The 25479-nt window shown below is 36.9% G+C and overlaps 1 protein-coding gene across 1 annotated transcript in view; it reads right to left on the reverse strand.

The window, feature by feature from the left end:
• Positions 1-25479, reverse strand: part of LOC137401037 (S1 RNA-binding domain-containing protein 1-like) — a 33697-nt gene that overhangs the window by 1873 nt on the left and 6345 nt on the right. The window contains exons 6-16 of the mRNA XM_068087380.1: positions 24304-24490; positions 22835-22920; positions 22619-22732; positions 20309-20466; positions 18402-18495; positions 14671-14870; positions 10784-10973; positions 7235-7387; positions 5490-5624; positions 4392-4471; positions 2755-2936 (exon numbers count right to left, since the gene is read on the reverse strand). Of these exons, the coding sequence (XP_067943481.1) occupies positions 2755-2936; positions 4392-4471; positions 5490-5624; positions 7235-7387; positions 10784-10973; positions 14671-14870; positions 18402-18495; positions 20309-20466; positions 22619-22732; positions 22835-22920; positions 24304-24490 (1579 nt within the window). The remainder of the gene's footprint in view (positions 1-2754; positions 2937-4391; positions 4472-5489; positions 5625-7234; positions 7388-10783; positions 10974-14670; positions 14871-18401; positions 18496-20308; positions 20467-22618; positions 22733-22834; positions 22921-24303; positions 24491-25479) is intronic.

Below are 25479 nucleotides of genomic sequence, written 5' to 3' on the forward strand. Positions count from 1 at the left end.
GTTGCAAGGGTTTGGTGACGGCTGTTAACGGATAATTTTTTGGGAGTTGTGTGCACATGTGCATTTATCATAAATCTCCCAATCAATCGCTTCGCTCTTGTTTGGTCGTGGGATTATTTTATATTATTATCATTATATTATCAATATGATGAAATATACTTCTGTTATTCTTTCTGCTGGGTAGCAATCGCACCAAGGGCACAATTTAGTTTTGAACTCGACTGCCGAATAAATTGTCTTAACCGACCTTGATTTCCTTTACTAATTTGAATCAAAAAAAATTTCCCAGTTATTTCATTTACGTTTTAGTAGAAAAGTGGTTAGGTACTACATTCTTATTGTATGGTATCGTGTTTAGATTCGCAAAAAATGTCTGTATGCTAATAGTTCACATAATTATTAGTGGAAACGTTTATGGGGTTTATGTTAACATTCAGGGTAAAACACTGTAGAGAAATGGCTATTGGAAACTTAACTGTAGATGCACAAATCTGCCTCACAATTGTATAAAAAGTTCCAAGGATTAGGTCAGCCGAAACTGGTAAGCCATGAAATCTGACCAAACAACGATAGAACCAACAGACAAGTGGTAAAGTGTGATAGGTGCAGAATTAAAACAATATATGTAGTTTTTAACAAAACAAAAAAAAAACAAATTGTCTGACAATCTTTGGTTTAAAGTAAAAGCGGAAAATCATTGAATGATCCAGGCTTCAGTGAAAGGTTGGCCCAAAAGCGTTGAATAAATGATGTGAAAATTGGAGTTGTGGTACATTACCAAATGACATATTCGTGGAAAAGTGAAGCAAAATACCCTACAGGATGAAAATATTCGTTGGTTATAAAAATTCGCAATTTCGCGAACAGTCAATTCCGCGAATTATTGAATTCCGTGAATTAGTTCTATTTTTAATCACAAGGGAGAATAACTACTGCATCAAATTAAAAACTAGTCGCTAGGCTAGTTTTTAATATAAATACTAAATGTAGTTGAGTTCCAAAACATTTTTAAAATCATTGCTTGGGCTTTGAGCTAACACCATTGCCAATGCATCACATTTATTTACAAAATTATTCCAGGTTGTCACAAGATATGCAGAATGGCGTCATCGCGAAAATAGCCGCTAGGCAGAAGTACTAAACGTAGCCGAGTTCCAAAACTTCTTTAAAATCATCGCCGGGCTTCGAGTTTTATTGCCATTGCATCAAACTTTACAGAATTATTCAAGGTTTTCACAAGTTATTCGGCATGGCTTCGTCATTGCAAAAAATCTCTCCTAGTCTTTTTACATTGAAATCAACTCCATAAATCCCTAATACCGAAGTTGAGTACGATCATATTCTGATCTGGACATTATGGCATGTATTTGATTTGCAGTGCAGATACATTTTTCCATAATTAACTGCATTAGTTAATTCTTTTGTTTAAAACCTGATTGCTTTCATTAAATACTTCAGCTATTGTTTTTGTACTACCGTAACACTTATTAATATTTTTTCTTTTTTGTGTTTACTGCAGATTGAGAATGAAACAACCTACTCCGATTTCGAAAACTAGAAACAAGTAGTAATATTCATCAAGGCAGGAATATTGGCAGAGAAGCAACCAGTCAACCTAGACCCCCTTTATCAACAACTCATTGATATCGCTGCAGCAAACATGATTAAATTATATATTTTATTTCATGTATAGATATATTATAATTTATTACAAACTTGAGTGTACAAATAAAATAGTTCAAATACAAATAAAATTTTACAAACGATGAATGGAGTAAATATAAACAGTTTAGTCCATATGGCGGTTGTCTAGCAATAAAATTAAACTGGTACTCTTGATAAGTGAATACTAGCGTGTAATGGTGCTCTCTGACTAGTTATTTTGGTAATAGCAGCTCTGTCACCGTCACTGTCTTGGGTAGATGTTGAAGGCGATTCTCTCGCTACTACATGACTGGTAAGGAAGTTATCATCAGAACTCTCCTCGTGGCTTACTATTGCAAAGTTCTGCCGGTTGGCCAAAGATTTGTGCTCGTAAAGACGTTTTTGTTCCTTTTTTAAAACAGATATATTCTCCTCGTTAGCAGCTGCGGCCACTTCTACCTCAATTTCAATACCTCCCTGAATGATTGGTGATCTTCTAAGAATGACATCTACCACCCTTGCAATCATTGTGCTTCCGTGTATGATGAAAAATCTCTCTCTCACACTAAAACAAATAATGAAGCGGTAGGGATGGAAAAAATAAATATTGCGTTTTACCGAAAAACCAAAGTAAAATTCAACTAATTTAGTAAATGTGAAAAACTCATTACTTACCACAAATAGTTGGTTCATCAAAGGCCTCCAAATCTATGAATATTCGTGAAAACCTCTGAACGCAGCAAAAAATTTATAGCTTAGCACGATCGACCCGTACGTGTAGTTGTAAGCTAAATAAAAAACGAAACACGCAATGTGCGCATGCGTAGGGTTAACTCTATTGCTAGACGTAATAGAATTAACTCTTCATAGAGTGACAGTTTTCAGCCGCGAATAAATTAATCCACGAATATGCATGAAATGGCAATTTTTGCGAACTATAACTAACTTGCGAACTATAACTAAATTCATCCTGTAGGGTAAACAATAAAAATAAACCTGCTAAATAACAAACATGAAAATTAACTAGACTTTGGCAGCAAAGAGACATTTGAGGTACCAGAATTGCGAAGACAAGTGGCTAAAAATGGTATGTGATCGCTTGCAGCTTACCACTCCTGTGACGTCATCACCCTTCTGCAGAGATTCGATGGAAGTCTTGCCTGTCTGGAACAAAGGCTTAGTCATATTGTCTCTGATGTCATAATTTAGCCTCTGTTTTAGGGCTTCAATGATCACAGTGAGAGTGTCCACATCTGTACTCAAAATGGTCGCTTCTCTCTCTAATTCCTTGTCTGTGGTATGAACAAGGGTGGTAAGTGAAAGTACTGTATGATACCAACAGAACTGTGGCAGTATGCTGTATTTAACCATGATACTGTATGATACCAACAGAACTGTGGCTGTGTGATTTTGATTGGATTTAATAGGTGATATTAATGAAGTCTAGTTTTGCTTTTTGACGAAAAAAATCATCTTAATTTAGCGGTTGTTTTAAAGTGGTAACTACAGTAACCAAGATCAGTATCGGTAGGCAATGTTTGAGCTGCAGATGTAGCTTAAAATCTCCCGCCGCATAGTTCCATCGAAGCTGGTCAGGGTGCACATCGATCATTGTATTTTAGCATCGTCTGCTGGTCCATATATGGTCGGTCTAAATAATTTGATTATCCATAACAAAAGAATCTTGACCTTCTTCGTTAGCTGATACTAGTCTTACAACAGATACAGCAAATGCTATAATGCTGAATTTCCTCATTTTTAGGCAGATTTCATACAAACTTCGCACATATATGATCAGCAGCTTTTGTCAGACTGCCAAAAATACTTGGTTTCAAAACTCCATCAAGTTCCTGATAATCAGCATCTTAAACACCATCTGATTAGAAACTCAAAGATGCACCTTCACATGCATTAAGGACGATTGCCCTCAATGAACACATTCATTGATTGTTTTCATGAAAGTAGAGTAGCAATTGTTTTTGAAATTCTACACTACTTGATTGTGAATAAAAGAAACCCGGACAATGCCAAGCTAGTTGCTAGTTCTTGCTTTATATCCTAGTTAATTAAGGAGCTTGCTCTGTCAATAAAACTCTAATGACCTTAATCTAACAATATACCTTACAGGATAAAATTATTCACAGAGTTAAATTTCGCAAGAATTGTCTTTTCATGCATATTCGCGGACTAAATTATTCGTGGATGAATTAATCCGTGAAAGCAGCTAGCAATAGAGTAAAACCTTCACTTGTGTATACCACGTGTTTAGGTTTCCATTTAGCTAGGAAATTTATGTCGATCATGCTAAGCTAAAACTTTTTGACTGAATCCAGAGGTTTTCATGAATATTCATCGATTTGGAGGCCTTTGGTGCACTAACAACTTTTGGTAAGCTAGGAGTTTTTCAACGTAAAAAACTGCAGGTGAGATTTTCCAAATAACTTGTGAGAACCTTGAATAATTTAGTAAAGAAGTGTGATGCATTGACAATGAGCTTAACTCAAAGCCCCGGCGGTGATTTGAAAAGAGTTTGCAACTCAGCTATGTTTACTAACTCTGCCTAGCGGCTAGTTTTTAATTTGAGGTAGTAGTTATTCTCCCTTGTGTTAAAAATAAAACCAATTACTCGCGGATTTTAATAATTCACAGAATTGACAGTACGCGAATTAAATCTTCAAATATTTCATCCTGTAGGGTAGATAAAATGCATTCATAGTTACACTATATAAGATACTGAACAAGCTTACTGAGTCTCCACTGCGTCACTTGTTTGACAGTTTGTTCCTTTCCCAAGTCATCTACAGCAATGTGAAGCTGCTTTAAGAACCTAAATAATGGCCAACATATCAATAGAGGTAACTTGGCTCAGTTGTAGGTTCCCTGGTTTGCGTTATGACAAACATAGAAGCATCGTGACTGAAAACTGCTTGAAAAGACATGATAATCCCAATAGTCCTAACATCTTACAAACTTTGATGTTGAAAAAAAGAAAACAAGAGCATACAATTTCTAATTCAGAATAAGCCGAAACAAATAATTGAAGAGATGGCTGACATGTTGCTCTATGCTTTAATTCTATCTATTCAGGCTAGTACACCTAGAGCACTTTGATTTCACCCAGAAATGAACTACACACTGAGTAAAACAAGCACTTACACATGTGCTTTGACCGAGCAGAGTGCGCTATCTAGTCAACTTTCATACTGGCTAACACACTATATCACAGCATGTTGGCGGTAATCCCACAATACATCGATGATCGTACGTGATAACAATTTTCACACTATCACAAATCTATCCAACTTTACATGAGCGAATAGCCTGTACCGTTCCCATTGTACAACGCAATCACCGAAACGAGAAAATATTAGTCCCACAGCATCTATCTTAAACGGAAATATAGATCAAACTATCCATGACAGCCAAGCACCGTAGCCGAAGTGGTGCACAGTACACAGATCGTCATGGATACTTGGTGAAATATGGGAAATGTTTGACAGTGGCAATGTTTTCCAACATATTTTTAACATATCTGTGTTGCCTCGGCAATGCTATTAGTCTATGGTGCACATAAGCAGCAAATAATCGTTGGGAGGACAACCCTGACATGCAGCAATGCAGTGTGAACCAGCATTTAGTTGAGAAATATGTAAACATGCGTTTTCACATTAGAGTTCTGTCTATGGCTAACAATTTGTGAAGATTCGAAAAAAGTATTACAGTATTTCAATACAGAGGAGTGTTTGGCAAACTACATGTCATTCTCTAAAATTCAGCTCTGAAAGACGCAACGTAAATGAGAGGAATATACTCTGCCTATGGTTTAAATGGAAAAGCAAAGCGACCTTTCAGCTACGTCATAGGAGGAAGGGTGAATCATTGTCTGGTCCAAAGGGTTGGGGGCAAAGCTTAGCTTGGCCTTCTTCCTTCCATTCACACCTTTGGGAGTGGATAGAATAGCCTTGGATCCCGGATCGATTCTACGGAAAATAACGCCATTCACTCCTACTCAACTTGTACTATCCAAAATTAAGCCGAACATGTAAAAACATAACAAACCAAAATGGCAGAAATAAAAAACTGCCCATGATTTTGAATGTCTGTGGTATTTCACATGGCGGGGTCAGGGATTTCATGAGGCTTGTGGTTCCAGAATAGATAAGAATAGACCAGAATCACTGACTGTTTTAATAAAAAAACTGCCTTTGAGAACTAATGTAGCACTTGAATTCGTATTCCTTTCAGTTAGTTTGTGAGATAGATAATACAATGGTGTGTGGAATAACCTGGACACTTTTGTTGGCAAACTAAAATTCCCATTTACAACATTCTTACTCATTAGGAAATTAGTAAATATCTATAGATTATATATTAAAATAATCCTCATTTTGTTATGATATCAAATAGCATAAATTCCATGAGTCGACTTGGCCGTATATGTCGAGGTCTAAAGTTTGGTTTAAAATTCCTGGTTTTGACATGTACCTGCTGCATAGGTCGACCCTCATCCCTGGTTCAAACCCTTTAATCGCTAATAGTTCAGTCGGCATCAGAGGGGGCGATGCGTAGCTGAGAAAATGGCATTCAAAAAGAATGCCGTCAGCAAAAACGTCCACATTTTTTGCGCCATAGGCAATACGTTTAATTAATATATGAGATTAATATATATATATTGTATATTTATTGTATATATCAATATATACAATTAATACGAGAGACAACAGATCTAGCGAAAACCACAAGACACGAAAAACAATACTTCACCATCGTACTGGGCTGCCTCTCCAATAGAATGAAACTGCCACCTTTGATAATGTGTATGTTTTTAACAGAAAAACCATGCCGCAAGACAGATTTCTGTCAGAAATCATGATTCATGTGCAAGAAAAGGATGAATAGATGGATGGACAATAGTTGATGTGTCAAATGAATTACCGAAGTGTGGGCTTGTCAGCAGATACTACAAAAGGGCATTAAATTTGAAAAAAATGCATTACTCCAGAAGAGAATCCCAGTGATGACAATTTGAATGGGAAAGAAGGGGACTTTGTGTTTGATCCATTTCATGTTGAATATGATAGCTAATATTTTACTATTTTATAAATAAATCCCTATATGTCATATCATGTAATTTTGATTTGCAATGGTATTTTTGAAGTTGAATTTTTTTAGAATTCATGTCATGAAAAACATGACCGCTGTATAAGTTGAGGATGAATGTTTAAGCTTGAAATTTGGTGTTAAATTTTTGACTTATACGCAGGAATTTACATTTTTTAAACCAAACAGCGGTAAAATTGTGTTTTTAATGATCATTAAAGATAAATTTTTAGACATTTTATTTTTAATAGTTGAAGATAACAATCTGTACTGATATGATCACACCAGATACATTTTATTTGCTTACTTCTAGCCATATACATTTATATAAACTATAATACTGAACGAACAGGCATTTTCATAGGCGCAGGTACCCAGTTAGAAGATAACACGATTTGGTACAATAAACAAATAATTTGCTAGCTAAGAGTTGTCTGCTCGGCCAGTCTAGCCTGATTGACCACAATGACAAATATTTAAGCTAACCTACCTGATGGTAATGAAACCAGCGCACTGTTCATATGATTTAGCACCAAGACCCTTTACGTTGAGCAGCTGTTCTCTGCAAACGAACCTTCCGCCAACCCTTTCTCTTTCTTTAAGAATTGCAACAGCTTTTGACTTGTTCAGGCCTGACACATGACTATAATAAACAAAAAACAGCTAGCAGCTGCATGAGATTTATAATCAATGCCGCTAGTAGCCATATCAGAGCAATATGTTGTGGCTAAACGAGAAACAACTAATTAGATGAGGAATCTACAAAGGGTGCAGTGCAAATATGATCTCCAAGCATTGCCTCAACTCCACAGTATCCCATGTAATATAAATGCATTAGCAGTCTTGCAGAGTTGCCCTACTATAAACATAAAACTTCTACTTAGGCCAAAAAAGTAATCTGTTAGCCACGCAATGATACTAAACTTGATTGGCTGATAATCACATGGTCACATCACATGATCTGGTGAGCCATTTTTATTTACTTCTTACCAAATTTGAAGTAACTTGTTAAGTAGACCTGAAGTATCAAGCTGGAAACATTATAATAGATAGTTGGATAGTGTAATAAGCTAGTAGTAAGTAATTAGCATAATAATATAAACAAGCAATTTTTGTTTCTGTATTATAAAATATAGGCGTGTAGTACATGTAGGTACAAATTGATGTAAATTGAATTGAAACATTGAATATCATTCTCAATTTTCACACTACGGGTACATAGTGAGTTAAAGACTGCTGGGTACATGGTGAGTTAAAGACTGCTGGGTACATGGTGAGTTAAAGACTGCTGGGTACATGGTGAGTTAAAGACTGCGGGGTACATGGTGAGTTAAAGACTGCGGGGTACATGGTGAGTTAAAGACTGCAGGGTACATGGTGAGTTAAAGACTGCTGGGTACATGGTGAGTTAAACACTGCTGAGTACATGGTGAGTTCAACACTGCTGAGTACATGGTGAGTTCAACACTGCTGAGTACATGGTGAGTTCAACACTGCTGAGTACATGGTGAGTTCAACACTGCTGAGTACATGGTGAGTTCAACACTGCTGAGTACATGGTGAGTTCAACACTGCTGGGTACATGGTGAGTTCAACACTGCTGGGTACATGGTGAGTTCAACACTGCTGAGTACATGGTGAGTTCAACACTGCTGAGTACATGGTGAGTTCAACACTGCTGAGTACATGGTGAGTTCAACACTGCTGAGTACATGGTGAGTTCAACACTGCTGAGTACATGGTGAGTTCAACACTGCTGGGTACATGGTGAGTTCAACACTGCTGGGTACATGGTAAGTTAAACACTGCTGAGTACATGGTGAGTTCAACACTGCTGAGTACATGGCGAGTTCAACACCGCTGAGTACATGGCGAGTTCAACACTGCTGAGTACATGGTGAGTTCAACACTGCTGAGTACATGGTGAGTTCAACACTGCTGGGTACATGGTGAGTTCAACACTGCTGGGTACATGGTGAGTTAAACACTGCTGAGTACATGGTGAGTTCAACACTGCTGAGTACATGGTGAGTTCAACACTGCTGAGTACATGGTGAGTTCAACACTGCTGAGTACATGGTGAGTTCAACACTGCTGAGTACATGGTGAGTTCAACACTGCTGAGTACATGGTGAGTTCAACACTGCTGAGTACATGGTGAGTTCAACACTGCTGAGTACATGGTGAGTTCAACACTGCTGAGTACATGGTGAGTTCAACACTGCTGAGTACATGGTGAGTTCAACACTGCTGAGTACATGGTGAGTTCAACACTGCTGAGTACATGGTGAGTTCAACACTGCTGAGTACATGGTGAGTTCAACACTGCTGAGTACATGGTGAGTTCAACACTGCTGGGTACATGGTGAGTTCAACACTGCTGGGTACATGGTGAGTTAAACACTGCTGGGTTGAATACTGCAGGGTTAAACACCAATTAAACTTTCACAATTTGTCAATGCTATTTATAACGTAATTCAGCCCTTTTACACACTGTTCACACTGCGCCACAACCAAATCTTCCTATGAATTGGATAAGTACCCCAACAATCCTCGAGTCTAAATGACTGGAGTCACTGAAGTAAAGAAACAAACCTACCCAAATAAAATAGCTTACTTAATATTAAATCAAGTGTAAAATATTTAAGAGAAGAGACGGACACAGAGTACTCAATCTCTATTGTTAGAAATCAATCTAAAGCTACATTCACACCAGCCGATTTGCAAACCGAGTTTTTGTGGCCGATCTCTGAATAATTTTATAGGAGCTATCGAGCAGATTCTTTTCGTCCACGCCATGACGAGTTTGGACCGAGGGTGGGCGATTTTGCCCATTTTATTTGCAGGAACAAACAACTTTAGCCGATATATTTTTAGTGAGTCATCTTTTGCATTTGGTTGACTGTTTCCTACGATATTTCCCGTGAACATTTTTAGCAAGTTAATCAATTATTTTGCAGAGCCCAGCTCATCACTAATAATGTATAACTATAGAGAGGATGATCTTTTGCTAACATAATCTGTTTCAACTATCATAGCAAAGGCATGATAATTGAAGCAGATACTTCAATTAACATGCCTTTGCAATAGTTGAAGGTGAGCTATAGTTCTCTTGACAGCACTATTCAGGGGTGCTGCCAAGAGAATTATTACTCGTAATTGAAAATATGACAAAATAACACAAATGTGAAAAAAATACGGCATTCACTTTAAATGACAATGTGTGACTCGCTGTGAAAGTGATTTCATAGGCTGCTGAAATTGAAAATCAGCCTAGAATCGTCCATCAATTGGGCACAGCTCGATAAAATTTCTCGTTGGACAAAATCGGTCTCAGCATCGTTTGCAATTTTTACACGATGCGATTCTCGATCAGTGGGAAAATCAGCCAGAGAGCAAACTTGTGAATGTTGATAAAAGGGAGCCTTCCTAAACATTATTCTGTTACTAATAGAGCTAGCTAGATTCTCAACATCATGAGACTGAATGAGGTGGAACTTATTATAGATCGAATTGAAACTCGCAAAATTCACAATCTCTATGTACCTCAGCTTAATGCATGTAATGCGGATGACATACCAGGAAATAACAGCTTTAGTACTATAAATGATAGAACTGATAGATGATAAACGATATGGTATATATGATACAGCAATGGAAGCCTGTCTAACACTACTTCTAACCATTGCCTTAATTATTTGCAAGAGAAACAGACAAGAACAACTATCTCAAAGAGGGATATAAATGTCAGTAACATTATTTTGATGGAATTATGCAAGTAAATCAAAAATAAAAATTCTACACTTGAAAAAAAAATACAATTGGTTAGATGAATTATGAAAACAAACATAAACAGTAAAGTTATCTGATCATATAATCAACCAATCCAAATCAATCTATTATATTACATTGACAATCACATGTAAAACAATTTGTATACAGTCAAACCTCTAGTTATAAAGCTAAGTAGAGGTTTGACTGTAAGCCATCAGACTCTAGAGCCGTTGTGAGACAGAACTGTCTATATGACCAACACTACCTTAGCACATGCTCCGTAGCAGTGTTGATATCGATGCCGACGAAGCTCACACATTCTGAAAGAACTGAGTCTAGACGAGTCTTTAACTTAGCCTCAGAGACATCGTGCTGGTACATGCCGACTCCGATGTGCTGTGGGTCTATCTTAATAAGCTCTAAAAGCGGATCCTGCAGACGCCTCGCAATTGACACTAGAAATGTAAGTAAATGCTAGGTAACAACGCAGGATCAGTTAGACTCTATATCCATGTGCTTATGACTATTGCACTGTGTACAGGCGCTATAGAAGAGAAGATGGGCTATACTAATTACATCTACATAAATATCAAAGCTCGACGCCTGTCCAGTTATAGTGCTTAAAATCTAGGAATGAAAAATCTGCATTGTAGATGATTTGATCTCAGAACCTCCCGGTCGGCAGACCAGCAATATAATCCACCATGATAGCCAAACTGTTAGCACATTCATTACATCAGTTAAAATAATCACGCGCTTGGGATCATTAACTAGCACAGTTGATAGTTACACGTACATGTATCATAACGATTATTAAGCTGTCTGCAAACGTGGCAGTTGTTTTAGTAAAGGTAAGCTCAGCTTAACTGGCTTATCAGGTATGTCACCCAAATTTATTGAGTAATTGTTTATTACCCAAGCAACGCCGAGAATTAGGCTAGTTAAGTACAGTGCACCCTCGAGATACGATTACCCTGATATACGATTTTTTCACCTTACGAAATCAAACATTGTGATATCCTCACCTCGCTATACGAATTTTACTTCACCATACGAATTTGAGAAAAGTTTCACCCGAGTTAAAATTTGGCCGTCGGTGTGCTCATAACACACGTCGAAATAAAAAAAACACCGAAATATAGTTTGCCGAAAACATTCTTAGAACGTTTAGAAGAGACACGATGATCGACTTCTCTCATGTCCGCGTGGAAAATTTCGTGTAAACTACACAAGCGAGAGCAAATATTCATTTGTAGCGTTATTATAGCTTTTACTATAAACTTTTAAGTCAGCATACGTATATAACTACAACTATCTACATTTAATTTGTTATCTATGGAATCTGAACCGATACAAACGTTACAAAACGAAGGAAAAATGATTTCTATGTCAACAGAGTTGGATGTCGTAAATAAGAAGAAGGGACCCGTATTATTAACATTGTCAAGGAATATGATAGCAACCAATCAGCATTTGCAATTATTATTAAAACAAGAACTCCATTAAAGCAAGCACAAGAAAGAGCTTCCGACTGAAGATTTGAATGAGCTAGGTCATGCACGTGATCAGCATTCAAAAGGAGCAACCATTTAGTAAAGGCGAGGATGTAGAAGATACAGAAAATCCCACATTCGCAGAAATATTTCAAGTGTTTAATTTACTGATGTGGACTGGTACATTAAAACAATGCATGTATAATATATATTATTTATCTCTTGTGTGACATGTTTTTCATATTTTATTCATTTTGTTTCCTTGTGATTTTATGTTATATTTTCTTGTTTAACCATGTCTTTGCATGTGGGCTTGTTATCTTCTACGTGAATACAATTCATCGTATGTATGTATGTATGTACGTACGTATGTATGTAACTCATATAACTAGCTACTCAAGATAGTTGACGCATCCACATTACTTTCTGAAACTTGCTAAAGCCCTGTCCCCCCATAGGGTATAAATACGTACAAACTTTGTATGTATGGTTACATTGATTCTTGTGCACATTTCATACAAGACAAACTACTGTACCACATTCTCTGGATCCTTTTACAAGCGCTAGCTAGCAATTTTCTGCATTGCACCATCAATTTTTTCGTAGAAAAGGTAAAATAATTGGACAAGAATGGACAACTTCTTTTAGCCTGCTAAAAAATTCCAATTCATTACGTTTTAAATTTATTTTCAAGTGTACAGCACCATAATTAGCATTGATACGTTTTTGCCTCCTCTCTGGTATGTACGTCCAGTATAGAAAACATAATTTTATTTTTCTTTTCGGTAGCCATTAAATGGTCAAGTGTGCGAGAGGCCGCTTTCTATAACTGCATCGCTCGGCCTTATTTATTTAGGTTGAAAAAGGTTTCAACCAGATAGGCTAAAGTTTATAGTGAAAGTGAAGATAGGAACTGCTGAAGGATAAAATTTGGTGATAAAAAGTTGAAATTCAGTAAAATAGTTCAAAATACATACTAAAACTTAGTTTTAAGTGTAGGCATAGCAAGCTAAACTTGAAGTGAATTCAAAGATTATGCTATGCGTACCTTTTGAAGGCAAGAACTCCTTACCGTACGTACTACATTTGGTACACACATTATAATTTTGCGTTTTATTGCAGATCGTAACCATTAAAATACACTAAATACAATACAGTTACTGTAGGTAACTATAATTACTAAAGTTAACATACTATTTTGTTGCTAATTGTCAATATGTACACATTTTTATAAAAAAAATTGACGATTTTCACCAAGGGGTGTTTGCATAGTATAATTACAATGATCTCTATACCCCGATATTCGAATTTTTCACCATACGATGCCAACCCTGGAACAAATTAACATCGTATCTCGAGGGTGCACTGTACAATTTGTAGTCTATGTGTGGTTGTAGGACGTTCTGTATATATAAATTGTAGGCCTTATATGTTTAGCGTAAGACATATAAGGAAGTTGTCTTCCCCTTCTAGGAAAAACAAGTAAATTTTTATTACACACAATTAGGCAAAATAGCACCATTACACAATTTATGCCATAGCTGGGTGGCAGCGGATGATTGTATTGACTGTAGCTATTTTATGAGTTGCTATGCAAACAGATATTTAAAATATAGCTAAGGATCATGCATATTGAACAGCAAACAAAAGCTACTGTGTCTTCTCTAGCAATTGTTAAGTACAAACTAAACTTTTCAAACTAGTGTTAGTTGTTGGTGTTTGTTGAAAGAGAGAATGGTTGTGAATGGATCAGCTATAGCGACAACAGATGCAACAACAAAATTTCAATGCTATCATCTACATTGATCAGAACATGTCATGTGATTGAACTTGTCTGAAAGTGTCAGTTCCAAGTTTGGCACTTCATCGCTGAGCTGAAATTATTTAGTTGCTTTTAGCAAAAGGCCCGAACTTATGACACTTATGACACTTGCCTCAAAGTTTACACCAGTTTGGCAGTAGCATTTTTAATGAAACATGTTTGTATAATAATAGAAGAAATTTTCTGAGTATACCCTAGGACACTTACATTTCGCTAGTATTTAGTTTCGTGAATAGCACACAGAGTGAAATTTCGCTGTAACTTAATTTCGCAGCTCTAATGAGTGCGAAAATATAGTGATGTGAAAATAAATACAGTGGAACAAACATAATTAGATTCCTCAGGTCCAGTTCACCAGTCGGAAAAAAATTTCAATTTGGGACTAGCTTGTAATTCTGAACCGCAGGTAGTATTGTGTGGCCGAGATCGATAATGCAATTTGATAGCTTGCTGCCATTTGTTTCTTGGACTGTCAATGAAAAAAGCTATTTAATTTCGAGTTTTCGCTCGTTCGCTATGATAGTTTAGTTTCGCTCATGATATTTTCGCGAGGGGATGACTCTGCGAAAACGCGAAAGTTAGATGAGGCGAATACATAAGTGTCCTAGGGTAGCTCACTTTAAACTACATGAATGAAACATCTTTTTTGCAGTTTTCACAAAAAGGGTAGGCAACTTGAAAGTACGCTGCTAATAATACTACAAAGTACTATAACAATTTGTAGATAATAAACTATGGAGCGTGAATCTAAATTTAGTTTTATTAAATATTTTAGAAAAAGTGTTGCTGCCTTTTGAAACATATGTCATACCTTTAACTGCCAATATATACAATTACCTGCAGATCTGTGGTTTTGATCCATATGAGGAAGTTCCTTCTCTGCGATCTCAGATACACTGTATACAGAGGAACCATCTTCATTCACTATGGAATACTTTACACTGAGTGGGAGAAACCAACCTGAGCTTATGCAATCAGATATGATAGCCTCGGTCTCTCTGCAGCCCGTGCCATTTCCTAAGGCTATTACACTACAACTATACAACAGAGTGGGTATGTTGAACTGTAATTTCTTGTCAAATTTCCTTGAAATATAGAACATTTTTTATGTTCAATGCCTGATATGCATGGCCAAATGAAATTTCTGGCAGACATTGTTAATTTCTGGCTGTTTCTGGCAAACAACATATAACAACTAAGTGTCATGGTGAGCTGCCATAAAGACAAAACCATGGTGCAGTCTTGGTCGACACAACTGACAGCAAGAGGGGGATATGCATGGCAGTTGCACTTCCTAACTAGTAATTAACACAAACCTATAAATACCAACTGCTGTGACTGAGAATTTCAATCGATGAAACAGTTGAAGTTCAGTGAAATAGTTAAAGAATAGAGAAAACATAATATTATTATGCTTTATTATTTATCTTGAGGTGTTGACTGATGTTCTAAAAAAAGAATCAAGGAGATTTACCAACCAGAAGCTGAGATATAGCCAGCCAAACACAGGTCTACCAAAAAACAAGTGTTTTGGTAATCATCAATATATGACGTATGAAATCGACTTGCGTGCCATTGGTCAATTAAGCCAACTAATGCGCTCTCCTATAACAATCACGGCGTTTTAATTGGTTTGATTCCTGGAAGTATAGAACAATCAAATTGGGCCTAACAATCATTACTCTGAGAATTCCGAACCAGTCCCTCTGTCGTGTAGATTTAGTATAAAATAGTTTTAGCATAAAATAATTACATGCATCTATTATTTCGCAACATTTCGCTATCTTGCTAGTTCAGCTCAGTTTTTTTGTTCGCCCACTTAGCTTCCCTATTCAGACTCATCTTTAGCGCTGTTCAGATTTTTTTTAACTATAGCTAATAAATGGAATCAATTAAATCAATCATCAATCTCAGTTATCATTTGGAATTTTCTACAAATTATATTAGTTACATCATTTATTCTATACGCAATTATATTATTATTTTGTATAATATGCATTATGATTATTATATTAATCATAAAAAATAATCATAGATAAGATAATAGATAAAAAGAAAAATCAAATCAAAAGTTATCGTTTTCTTTTCTTACAGCAATAGCAGCACGGTCAAGTTATTCTTTTTAAAATTATGGCTGTAGTGAACTTACAGTCTGTTAGTAGTGATGATAATCATGAAAATCAACTGAATGCTGCAGTAGGTACACAGTAGAAAAATGATGAATGAACAAAAATTCACATTCCCATTTCTTATTCTAAACGAACTGCAAATCGCAGATGTCGTATATAGACTATACACGCGCCGTTCGTTGAACAGAGGATCTTCGGAGCATATCCGTGGAGATCGAGTTAAAATTTGAAGCACAATACCCTAGGACACTTATATTTCGCTAGTATTTAGTTTCGTGAGTAGCACACAGAATAAAATTTTGCTGCAACTTAATTTCGCGGTTCTGATGAGTGCGAAAATATAGTGATGTGAAAAGAAATGCAGTGGAAAAAACAGATTACATTCCTCAGGTCCAGTTTGCTAATAAGAAAAAAATTCAATTTGGGACTAGTTCGTATTTGTAAACCACAGGTTGAAATGTGTGGGTGAGATAGGCAATTCAATTTGATCACTTGCTGCCATTTGTTTTTTAGACTATCAATGACGTCTAGGTTCCTCTCGCTGTGACTTTCACATTCGAATCCCAAGAAAAAGAAAATAGATAGGTAGCAACCAACTTCACAACCAAAACTGTATAACCCTTACGCTGCCATAAACGCATTTATGCGTTTTCTAGGGGCCACTGCCATAAACGCATTTTTGGACTTTCTCAGCAATTGTCTGGTAACCTGATTTTATTATTTGTTGACCACATAACCCACGGTCTTTAAGTGTTTTATGAAATTGACTGTGTTGTCCGAAGATTTCTCTATAAAATCAGCCTAAAACAACGAAGCAATTTTAAACTTTTGTTTGAGAATTGCTAATCTAAAAACGAACATTTTTCTGTGAGTTCATCAACTACCCCGCGCGAGTCATAAAACAGGTAATTAGTTGTTGATGACATAATAGCCAATTTAGATTTTCGTGATTATACAGATAATTAAAGTAGAACTTGAAAAAATACTGTATACATATCATGAAGCAATATCGGCAATTTCGGTAAAATGGCTGGCACTAGGCCGGTAGCTAATTTGTACATGGTTGGCAGTGGAAGAGATAATGTGGTTAGACTTGATGAGGGTTGATATTGTTTTTGGTTGGTAATAAAATTCATCACTACAATAATTATTCTGCAATTTTATGACTTCACCTACCAGACTTTCATCCTCATCAGTTACAAATTCGGTGACTAAACTGATATAATCTTAATTTGCTTTGCCATGCTGCTCAGTCGGTGTATTAGCTATAATGAGTTTACCAGAAATTTCCCATTGATCCCAACCACAGGCGAAAATTGCCTGCATTTCTAATATGACGATTTTATTGTGGATATCAATGAACAAAGCTAATTAACTTCGCGTTTTCGCTCGTTCGTTATGATAGTTTAGTTTCGCTCATTAAATTTTCGCGAGAGGATGACACCGCGAAAACGCGAAAGTTAGATGCCGCGAATACATAAGTGTCCTAGGGTAGTCAAAATCTGCTCTTCTGTTTTGAAAAATCATGGCGAGGGGTTGTGGGCAAATGCCTTTACCACACAATGTTTGCTTGATTTTCCTGAGAAACCAGAGCTAGTCTGAAAATTCTTTACTATGGCGAGAAGCGTTTCACATCTTGTAGCATAAAACAATCATTATACGTAACAGCGGTAAGGGTGCGCAACTCCGGCACATGACCAATAAGTCGATTTCATACGTCACAATTCTCGGGATTTTCGAAGGGTTTTCCTCTGATTCGTTATTAGGTAGACCTGTGTTTGGCTGGCTATATCTCAGCTTCTAGTGGACCAATCTCCTTGATTCTTTTTTTAGAGCATCAGTCAACACCTCAAGATAACTAATAAAGCATAATAATATTATGCTTTCTCTATTCTTTAAAGATACATACTAAAACTTAACTTTAAGTATGCGTGTAGTAAGTGAAATTCATTTAAGTTAAGTTCAACATTTATGTTATTTTTTTGCCTCAAAAGTAAGAGCTTCCTATGATATATACTGCACATATTACATTGCAACATTAAATTTTATTGCAGATTCATAATCCCTAAACACACCAAAGTTACTGTAGGTAATTATAGTTACTAAGGTTAACATATCATTTTGTAACTAACTTTCAATATGTACAGTACGAATATAAAATTCTGATGATTTTCACCAGGAGTTGTTTGCATTAGTTAATTACTATGGGTTTACCCCTCTATACGAAAATTTTGCCTTACGATGCCAACACTGGAATGAATTAATACCGTATGACGAGGGTCCACTGTACTTAGAGTGATGAGATACATCGCTGTCTCAACTTTGACGTAACTCTATAAATCCTATTTCCTTGCATTGATAATACTATAGCTACGGTTGCACAAACTGTCGTCGGTGAAGGTTATTTAAAAGCCATACAGAGAGTTTATAATTGCCTACTTGTGTTTGATAACAAACTGGATCAAGGTCTTCATCTCAGAGCCACGGTTAGTATTGTTGTGTAGATACACAGTAGTTGTGTCGAGTACCTCTCCTGTAAATGAGACGATGTGATTTTCATTATGTAGGGTTGATTCGAGAGTTACCGGAGTGAGCCAGATCACATTAAACACTTTAGAAATAAATTAGCTGTCTGTTGCAGTAAAATTCTGATGTGATCCACGGATACCGCTGATAGAGTACAAAACCAATGCTAAGAAAATGCAGCATTCACTAGAAGCAAGCACTTTATACTCCACCCACTAAAAGCAAATAATCTACATCGATCTCGGTACAGTAGACACTGCTATAACGTAAACATTTTATGTAAATTCCACATAACGTAAATAATTTATGTAGAGGCCTTGCTTTGTATTACATAAGAAATTCCACATAACGTAAATAATTTATGTAGAGACCTTGCTTTGTATTACATAAGAAATTCCACATAATGTAAAAAATTTATGTAGAGGCCTTGCTTTGTATTACATAAGAAATTCCACATAACGTAAATAATTCATGTAGAGACCTTGCTTTGTATTACATAAGAAATTCCACATAGCGTAAAGCTTCAAGGCTGTGCAAGTTGTCAAAATCAATTTGAATAACGGAAATCCCATAATTAGCCCTAAAAATATCATTTTCCATTTTGTCGTACATAAAGTAAAAAATGATATAATATATATACTAGTACCCTGACAGTCTAATGTACCACGGCAGATCATCAGATGTGTCATGGCAGATCATCAGATGTGTCATGGCAGATCATCAGATGTGTCATGGCAGATCATCAGATGTGTCATGGCAGATCATCAGATGTGTCATAGCAGATCGTCAAATGTGTAATGGCAGATCGCCAAATGTGTCATGGCAGATCATCAGATGTGTCATGGCAGATCATCAGATGCGTCATGGCAGATCATCAGATTTGTCATGGCAGATCATCAGATGTGTCATGGCAGATCATCAGATGTGTCGTGGCAGATCATCAGATGTGTCATGGCAGATCATCAGATTTGTCATGGCAGATCATCAGATGTGTCATGGCAGATCATCAGATTTGTCATGGCAGATCATCAGGTTTGTCATGGCAGATCATCAGATGTGTCATGGCAGATCATCAGATGTGTCATGGCAGATCATCAGATGTGTCATGGCAGATCATCAGATGTGTCATGGCAGATCATCAGATGTGTCATGGCAGATCATCAGATTTGTCATGGCAGATCATCAGATGTGTCATGGCAGATCATCAGATGTGTCATGGCAGATCATCAGATGTGCCAATAAAACACAGAGAATAACTCTCTGCACATGTATTTAGACACTCCTAGAAGAGGGTGATAGGTGCAGGTGTTAGAGTCTCGGCCTAACAAAGTTAATTTCACGTGTTGGAGTCTCGTTAAAAGCATTCTGTTATCCTAACCTTTAACCGGGCTTCAAACAAATGGACGGACAGACACCCCAGTAAATGTATAATTTTGTTTTACTTTATTTTAAGGCTACATTTTTTCTTCTTTGCAGCAAAGATCTTGCAGCCTAGAAAAAAAGTGAAAGTGTGGATTTAAATTGACATTGAATACGTGTGCTCCCCTTAACTTAATGACAAATTACCATAATCCTGAACACTAAACCAAGTGAAAGTAATCAGAAAAAAGATGTTGATACAAACCAATAATACCGGTTACTGTAATCATTAAATTGAAAAGTTGAGTTTTGTCTGTTCCTATTTGAAGGGCAAAGGAGATGAATTTAGTAAGATTTTGGAACGAATTAGGCAGTTTACATTCATTTCAACGTTGCTGTTACGGATTGTTTACGTCGTGGGAGCATCTACTATATTAGAGACAAATCTATACATCCCTCACCAGAGTCGGAGATAACAGCCATCTTACAACCATTAGTAAAGCCAGGATCTACCCCGAGGACTCTCTGTCCTCTGTATGGTGGTTGCAGTAAGAGATTCTTCAAATTCTCCCCAAACGTATCAACTGAACTCATCTCCGCCATTTCCTTCAGTTTTGACCTTCAACATCAGATGGATACGTAAAACACAATTCCCGGTTTTAGCTAGATTACGTAAACTCAATGAATAGCCATAGCCTCATAACACAATAACAGTAAGGTTATAATATCTGACAAAAGTTCTTGAGTGCTGTTCCCCGTTAGAGATTCATTGAATAGACCTTATACCCTTGTAAGATTGTGGTACCTAAAGAAGTTGCCCTAACCCAATTGGGAAATTAGGCTTTACTCAGTTAAGGTAAGTGTTCAGCCTTGACACAGGACTAAATATAGATAATAAATACAAAAGAAAGGATGATGCAAAAAAGTTCTTGAAGCTTTACAAAAATTGCCTACTCATTACTTGGCTATTTGCTGTCTTACAAATGAAGAATTTGGATAAAAATTGTCCTTTGCACTTGCTAGTATCAGTCCCATAAAGGTTGACTTGCAACAAAATTCACATTACAGTTATTTGGTATCAAAAGATTCACCATGTCTTACTCTGCTGTGTTGTAGGTGCAAAATATGTGGAAATGTGATTAAAAGCTCAAAAATGAACAGTTAATTGTCGCCATCACAAAACAGCCGTAGATTAGAATCTCTTTCCAAAACGGCTCAAATGGGACATAGATGGACGTAGATGAACGAGATGGCTTCTGTTTACACTTTCATGCAACCTCATTCGTCGAAATATTTTCACAAATATACTTCATGCATTCAATAAAACCATGTCTGTTGCTCTTACGCGTCTATTTCATTGTCATTGTAATGCTGTCACTTTCAGCACTGATATCTTATAACCTACAGTGAAAATTCGTTTAATTTTTTAAACTTAGCTCGAAGGAGTACGAATCATTGTCTGATAAACATGACGAGTCTGTTGGTCACCTGTGATAATCGAAAAATGCTGCAGAAATTATTCGCGCTGTTTGGCAGGAAGTATGGGTCACATGATCAAATTACGACTAGATGATTAGACCAAGTCGAAACAAAACTGTAAACTAGCGAGCATCTATATTTGGTACGGGGTTTTTGATAAAACCCAAGTGTTTGTCATAAACTAGTGCTACAAAGTGTTTTATATTGAGCCTTTTATTGGCCTTTCAATTCACGTGAGAACATCACGTGTCAAAACAATAACCAAATGGAATGACTACATCAGAAAAATAAACTGATTATGATCTACGGCGGTTTCGTGATGGCGGCGATCAACTGTTCGTTTTTGAGTTTGTAATCACATTTCCACATATTTTGCACCTACAACACAGCAAAGTAAGACATAGTGAATCTTTTGATACCAAATAACTGTAATGTGAATTTTGTTGCAAGTAAACCTTTAACATAGCTTGCACCCATTTCTTGGTTCACATATCAAGAAAGACACTAACCTAACACTTGTTCAGATGACTGAGGGCATCTTTTTAGTATTTGTGGATAGACTAGCTTCTATTTCCTTTGAACTCACATTTTAGTAAATGATAATGACGCAAAAACTAGGACTCTAGCAGCGGGTTTAGCAAAACGCGTGATGAATTGCTTGATGCTGCGTGATGGCTAAAATCAAGCCAGATCGTCATAAAATTTCTCCCAATAGCTTACCAGATGCATTTTAAATTAATAATATCTCAACAAACCAGTGATTTTCTTTCCAAATTTAAATTATTTTCAAGCTAATACAGGTCGAATTTTTTTTCAAGCATGTTTGAATATGACTCCTGACAACTTTAGCTAATTTTAATACATTTTGGACCAATTTTGACTCTCATGCATTTTTCTGGCTTGTTGAGATTTTTCACCAAACTAGACAAATGTTGGAGGGTCAAGATTGGTCCAAAATGTATTAAAACTAGCTAAAATTATCAGGAATCATATTCTCACATGTTTGAAAAAAAATTTCAACCTGTATTAGCTTGAAAAAAATTTAAACATAGAAAGAAAATAACTGGTTTGTTGAGATATTACTTTAAATGCATCTGGTAAGCCATTGGGAGAAATTTTATGACGATCTGGCATGATTTTAGTCATCACACGGCATCACACAATTCTTCACTCATCACGTGTTTTACTAAACCCGTTCTAGCAGCACTGTCTGGACGTTTTTCAAACTAATTCTGCAGTCTAACATCAGCTAGGTGTATATGCCCTATCTCCTTATAATAGTTGAAACAGACCGGCACTGACGAGAGAGGGAGGGCAGGATTAGCCTTTTATACGAGTCTGCAACGGAGTCTCTAAACAGCTCAGCGTGGTCAGGATGAATTCTAGGCCAGCGTCTTCCACAAAGTCTGTAACAACAGTTTCTAATGCCCATAAAAAGGGAACTAAAAAAAGTAAATCAAATAAGATTTAGTTAAAATGTTAAATGATGAAAGTGAATGAAAGCCCACCGAGAGAGATGGTCTTCAAGGCTGTGGGGAGCGACCAGTTTTACTGTGAGATATTTCTGTGTTTCGGCTCTGTTAATTGCCAATACCTGTCACAACAGCATTATATGGATTTAAATAAACTACAGTTGACAACAAAATTTATCTAAATCAACTAATAAATTTACTAGACTACAAATGAAAGACAATCTTTTATGAGAATAGCCTGTGAAAAGAGATGTGAAATCTTGAACAACAGAGGCTTTTGTTGATGTAATACCCTAGTTAATTCACATATACAAGTAAAAGGGATATACCATTTCCATCTCAGATAAATTTACTGAGAAGGTTCCGGATAGTTCCACAGAAACACAAGCTCATCCTAGAAGAGCCCAAGCACTTCAACCCAACTAACTCCTGCAGCAGATTGAAAAGCTAACTACTCAATGACGAACTGTGTATACCATGTGGTGACAAAGTATTATCAATTATATTGACAGAATAAATACTTCTGTGAATTAGTAACTAAAAGCACTGTTATGCTAGGCAAATAAAAGATGTGATATTTGCTGCCAGTTGCAATACTAGTTAGTATGTAAATCATGCATTCACATCAGCAATTTACAGGGAGGGATTTGTGTTCTCTGACAAAAAAAAGATAACTAGAAAGAAAACAAGCAATCTTTGCTATAATAATAACCGTGTTCATTCATCGGTTTCAAGCCACAGTTTGGGGTTGGAAATAGATTGCATCGTATAGGATTCAACACCACGACATTCCACTTTGCCCCTCCCCTGCATGCTTGACCCTGGCATGTAACCACCAACCTTGGCATGCTACCACCGACCCTGGCATGCTACCACCGACCCCGGCATGCTACCACCAACCCTGGCATGCTACCACCGACCCCAGCATGCTACCACCTACCCCTGCATACTATCACCGACCCCGGCATGCTACCACCGACCCTTGCATTCTACCACCGACCTTGGCATGCAAACACCGACCCTGGCATGCTACAACCGACAGCAATAATTCATCTTTCAAAATAATAGAATTGTTGGGCACATACTTATTCTCTGTGCTTGATTGGCTCACATGACAATCTCTCACAGCACACGGGGCTGTCGGGTACTCGTGAAAATGATTTGTTTAAAACTAACTATTAATAATCAAGCAATAAATAATCAAGCAAAAGTCAAACAGAAACAACTATTAGTCAAATATGTCAAATTTTTCGCTGCCACAGATGAACTCAGAGGTCGCTATGATACTCAGCACACTGTTTATACATACTGAAATATTATAGGTGATTCGAAACTGTAGAACTGTCCGCATACCCCTAAACTATCCGTAGTAGCAAATACAAAAGCTTCAAGGTGTGGTGAGGCAAACAAATAGCATAGCGATAAAATCAAGAATGCACATCACCACAAAATGTTCCCAAAACCTTATGAACAAGCAAGCCTCAGAACAAAGCCTTCCAACTCACCTGGTGAGAGTGAATATGGCGCACAGGGTACGAATTGTCATAATATATTTCATACTTATGGGAGTTGTCCTTAACAGGCTTTCTAGTGTCTGCTTTGTTTTCAGTGGCTTTTGCACTGGTTTTCTTAGTTGCCGCCCCTTCGGACACCTTCTTGGAAGTGGTAAGTAGAACATTGGACCTTTGAAACCTGCATTATTACATAAAGTATTGTGTGGAAAAACTCTTCTTCCTTATCCAGGTCACATAATGTGTGTCTTGCAATGCGTACCAATATATATAGGTAATAGATTATATATACATTGTGAAAATATATACATAAAATCTAGTGGCAACCAAGGTGATAATCTGGGGTGTAGCGGCACTACGAGTAGTAAATAGAGTACAGGAGTTTGAAGGAAGTTGTATACCTTCATTAGTGAAGGTATGACTAGATGAATGCCCGGCTTTGCACAGGTAATAGAAAAAGTTTTTGAACAGAAAATTTACTTTTAATCAACATATACAATATTCTAACTTTTAAATGAAGATTTATCACTTATTTCTGTGCACTATGTTGATTTCTGTGTAATTCATAATACACCGGCAGCGGTGCCTACTACAGCTCTATACTGATTGTAATAGTTTTGTTGGCCATGTGAGTTTAAGCATTTTTCTTCAAGTATGGGCACATATTTTCCTTCCGGCATGGCTTCATGAATACCGCTACCCCAAGTGTTAAGCGTGAAGCCATGAAAGATCGGCAGGTATTACATCTATGTGCACAATTTCTTCCATAGTACAGCCAGTTGGAAAGCGTAGGATATTAGATAAATGCCTTAGAAGTGGTCGCCGTTTCTCATGCGGCCTCTCCAGAATCGAACCCAGATTCTCCGTTATCCGTTAACGCCACGGTTGGCATAGCACCAACCGTCGTCAGCATGATAGATCAGAAACTCAGTGTAGCGTCGCGCCTGTCTGCAGAACTGGAGGTTCCGAGTTCAAATTCAAATCTAGTGAAAAGCAGATTTTTCATTTTGAAAACTTTATCACTATCGCTGGACACACAGAAAAAAGACAAAAACTGAGATTTATATATCGACTACTCGAATGCCCGGCGTTGCATGGGTATTAAAAACAGTTAATAAACAGTGACAGGTAATGTGGTTATCATTGGCTAATTTGTGTAAGCTCGTATCT

This window comes from Watersipora subatra, chromosome 7 (genome assembly GCF_963576615.1).
Source record: "Watersipora subatra chromosome 7, tzWatSuba1.1, whole genome shotgun sequence".
Taxonomy (NCBI): domain Eukaryota; kingdom Metazoa; phylum Bryozoa; class Gymnolaemata; order Cheilostomatida; family Watersiporidae; genus Watersipora; species Watersipora subatra.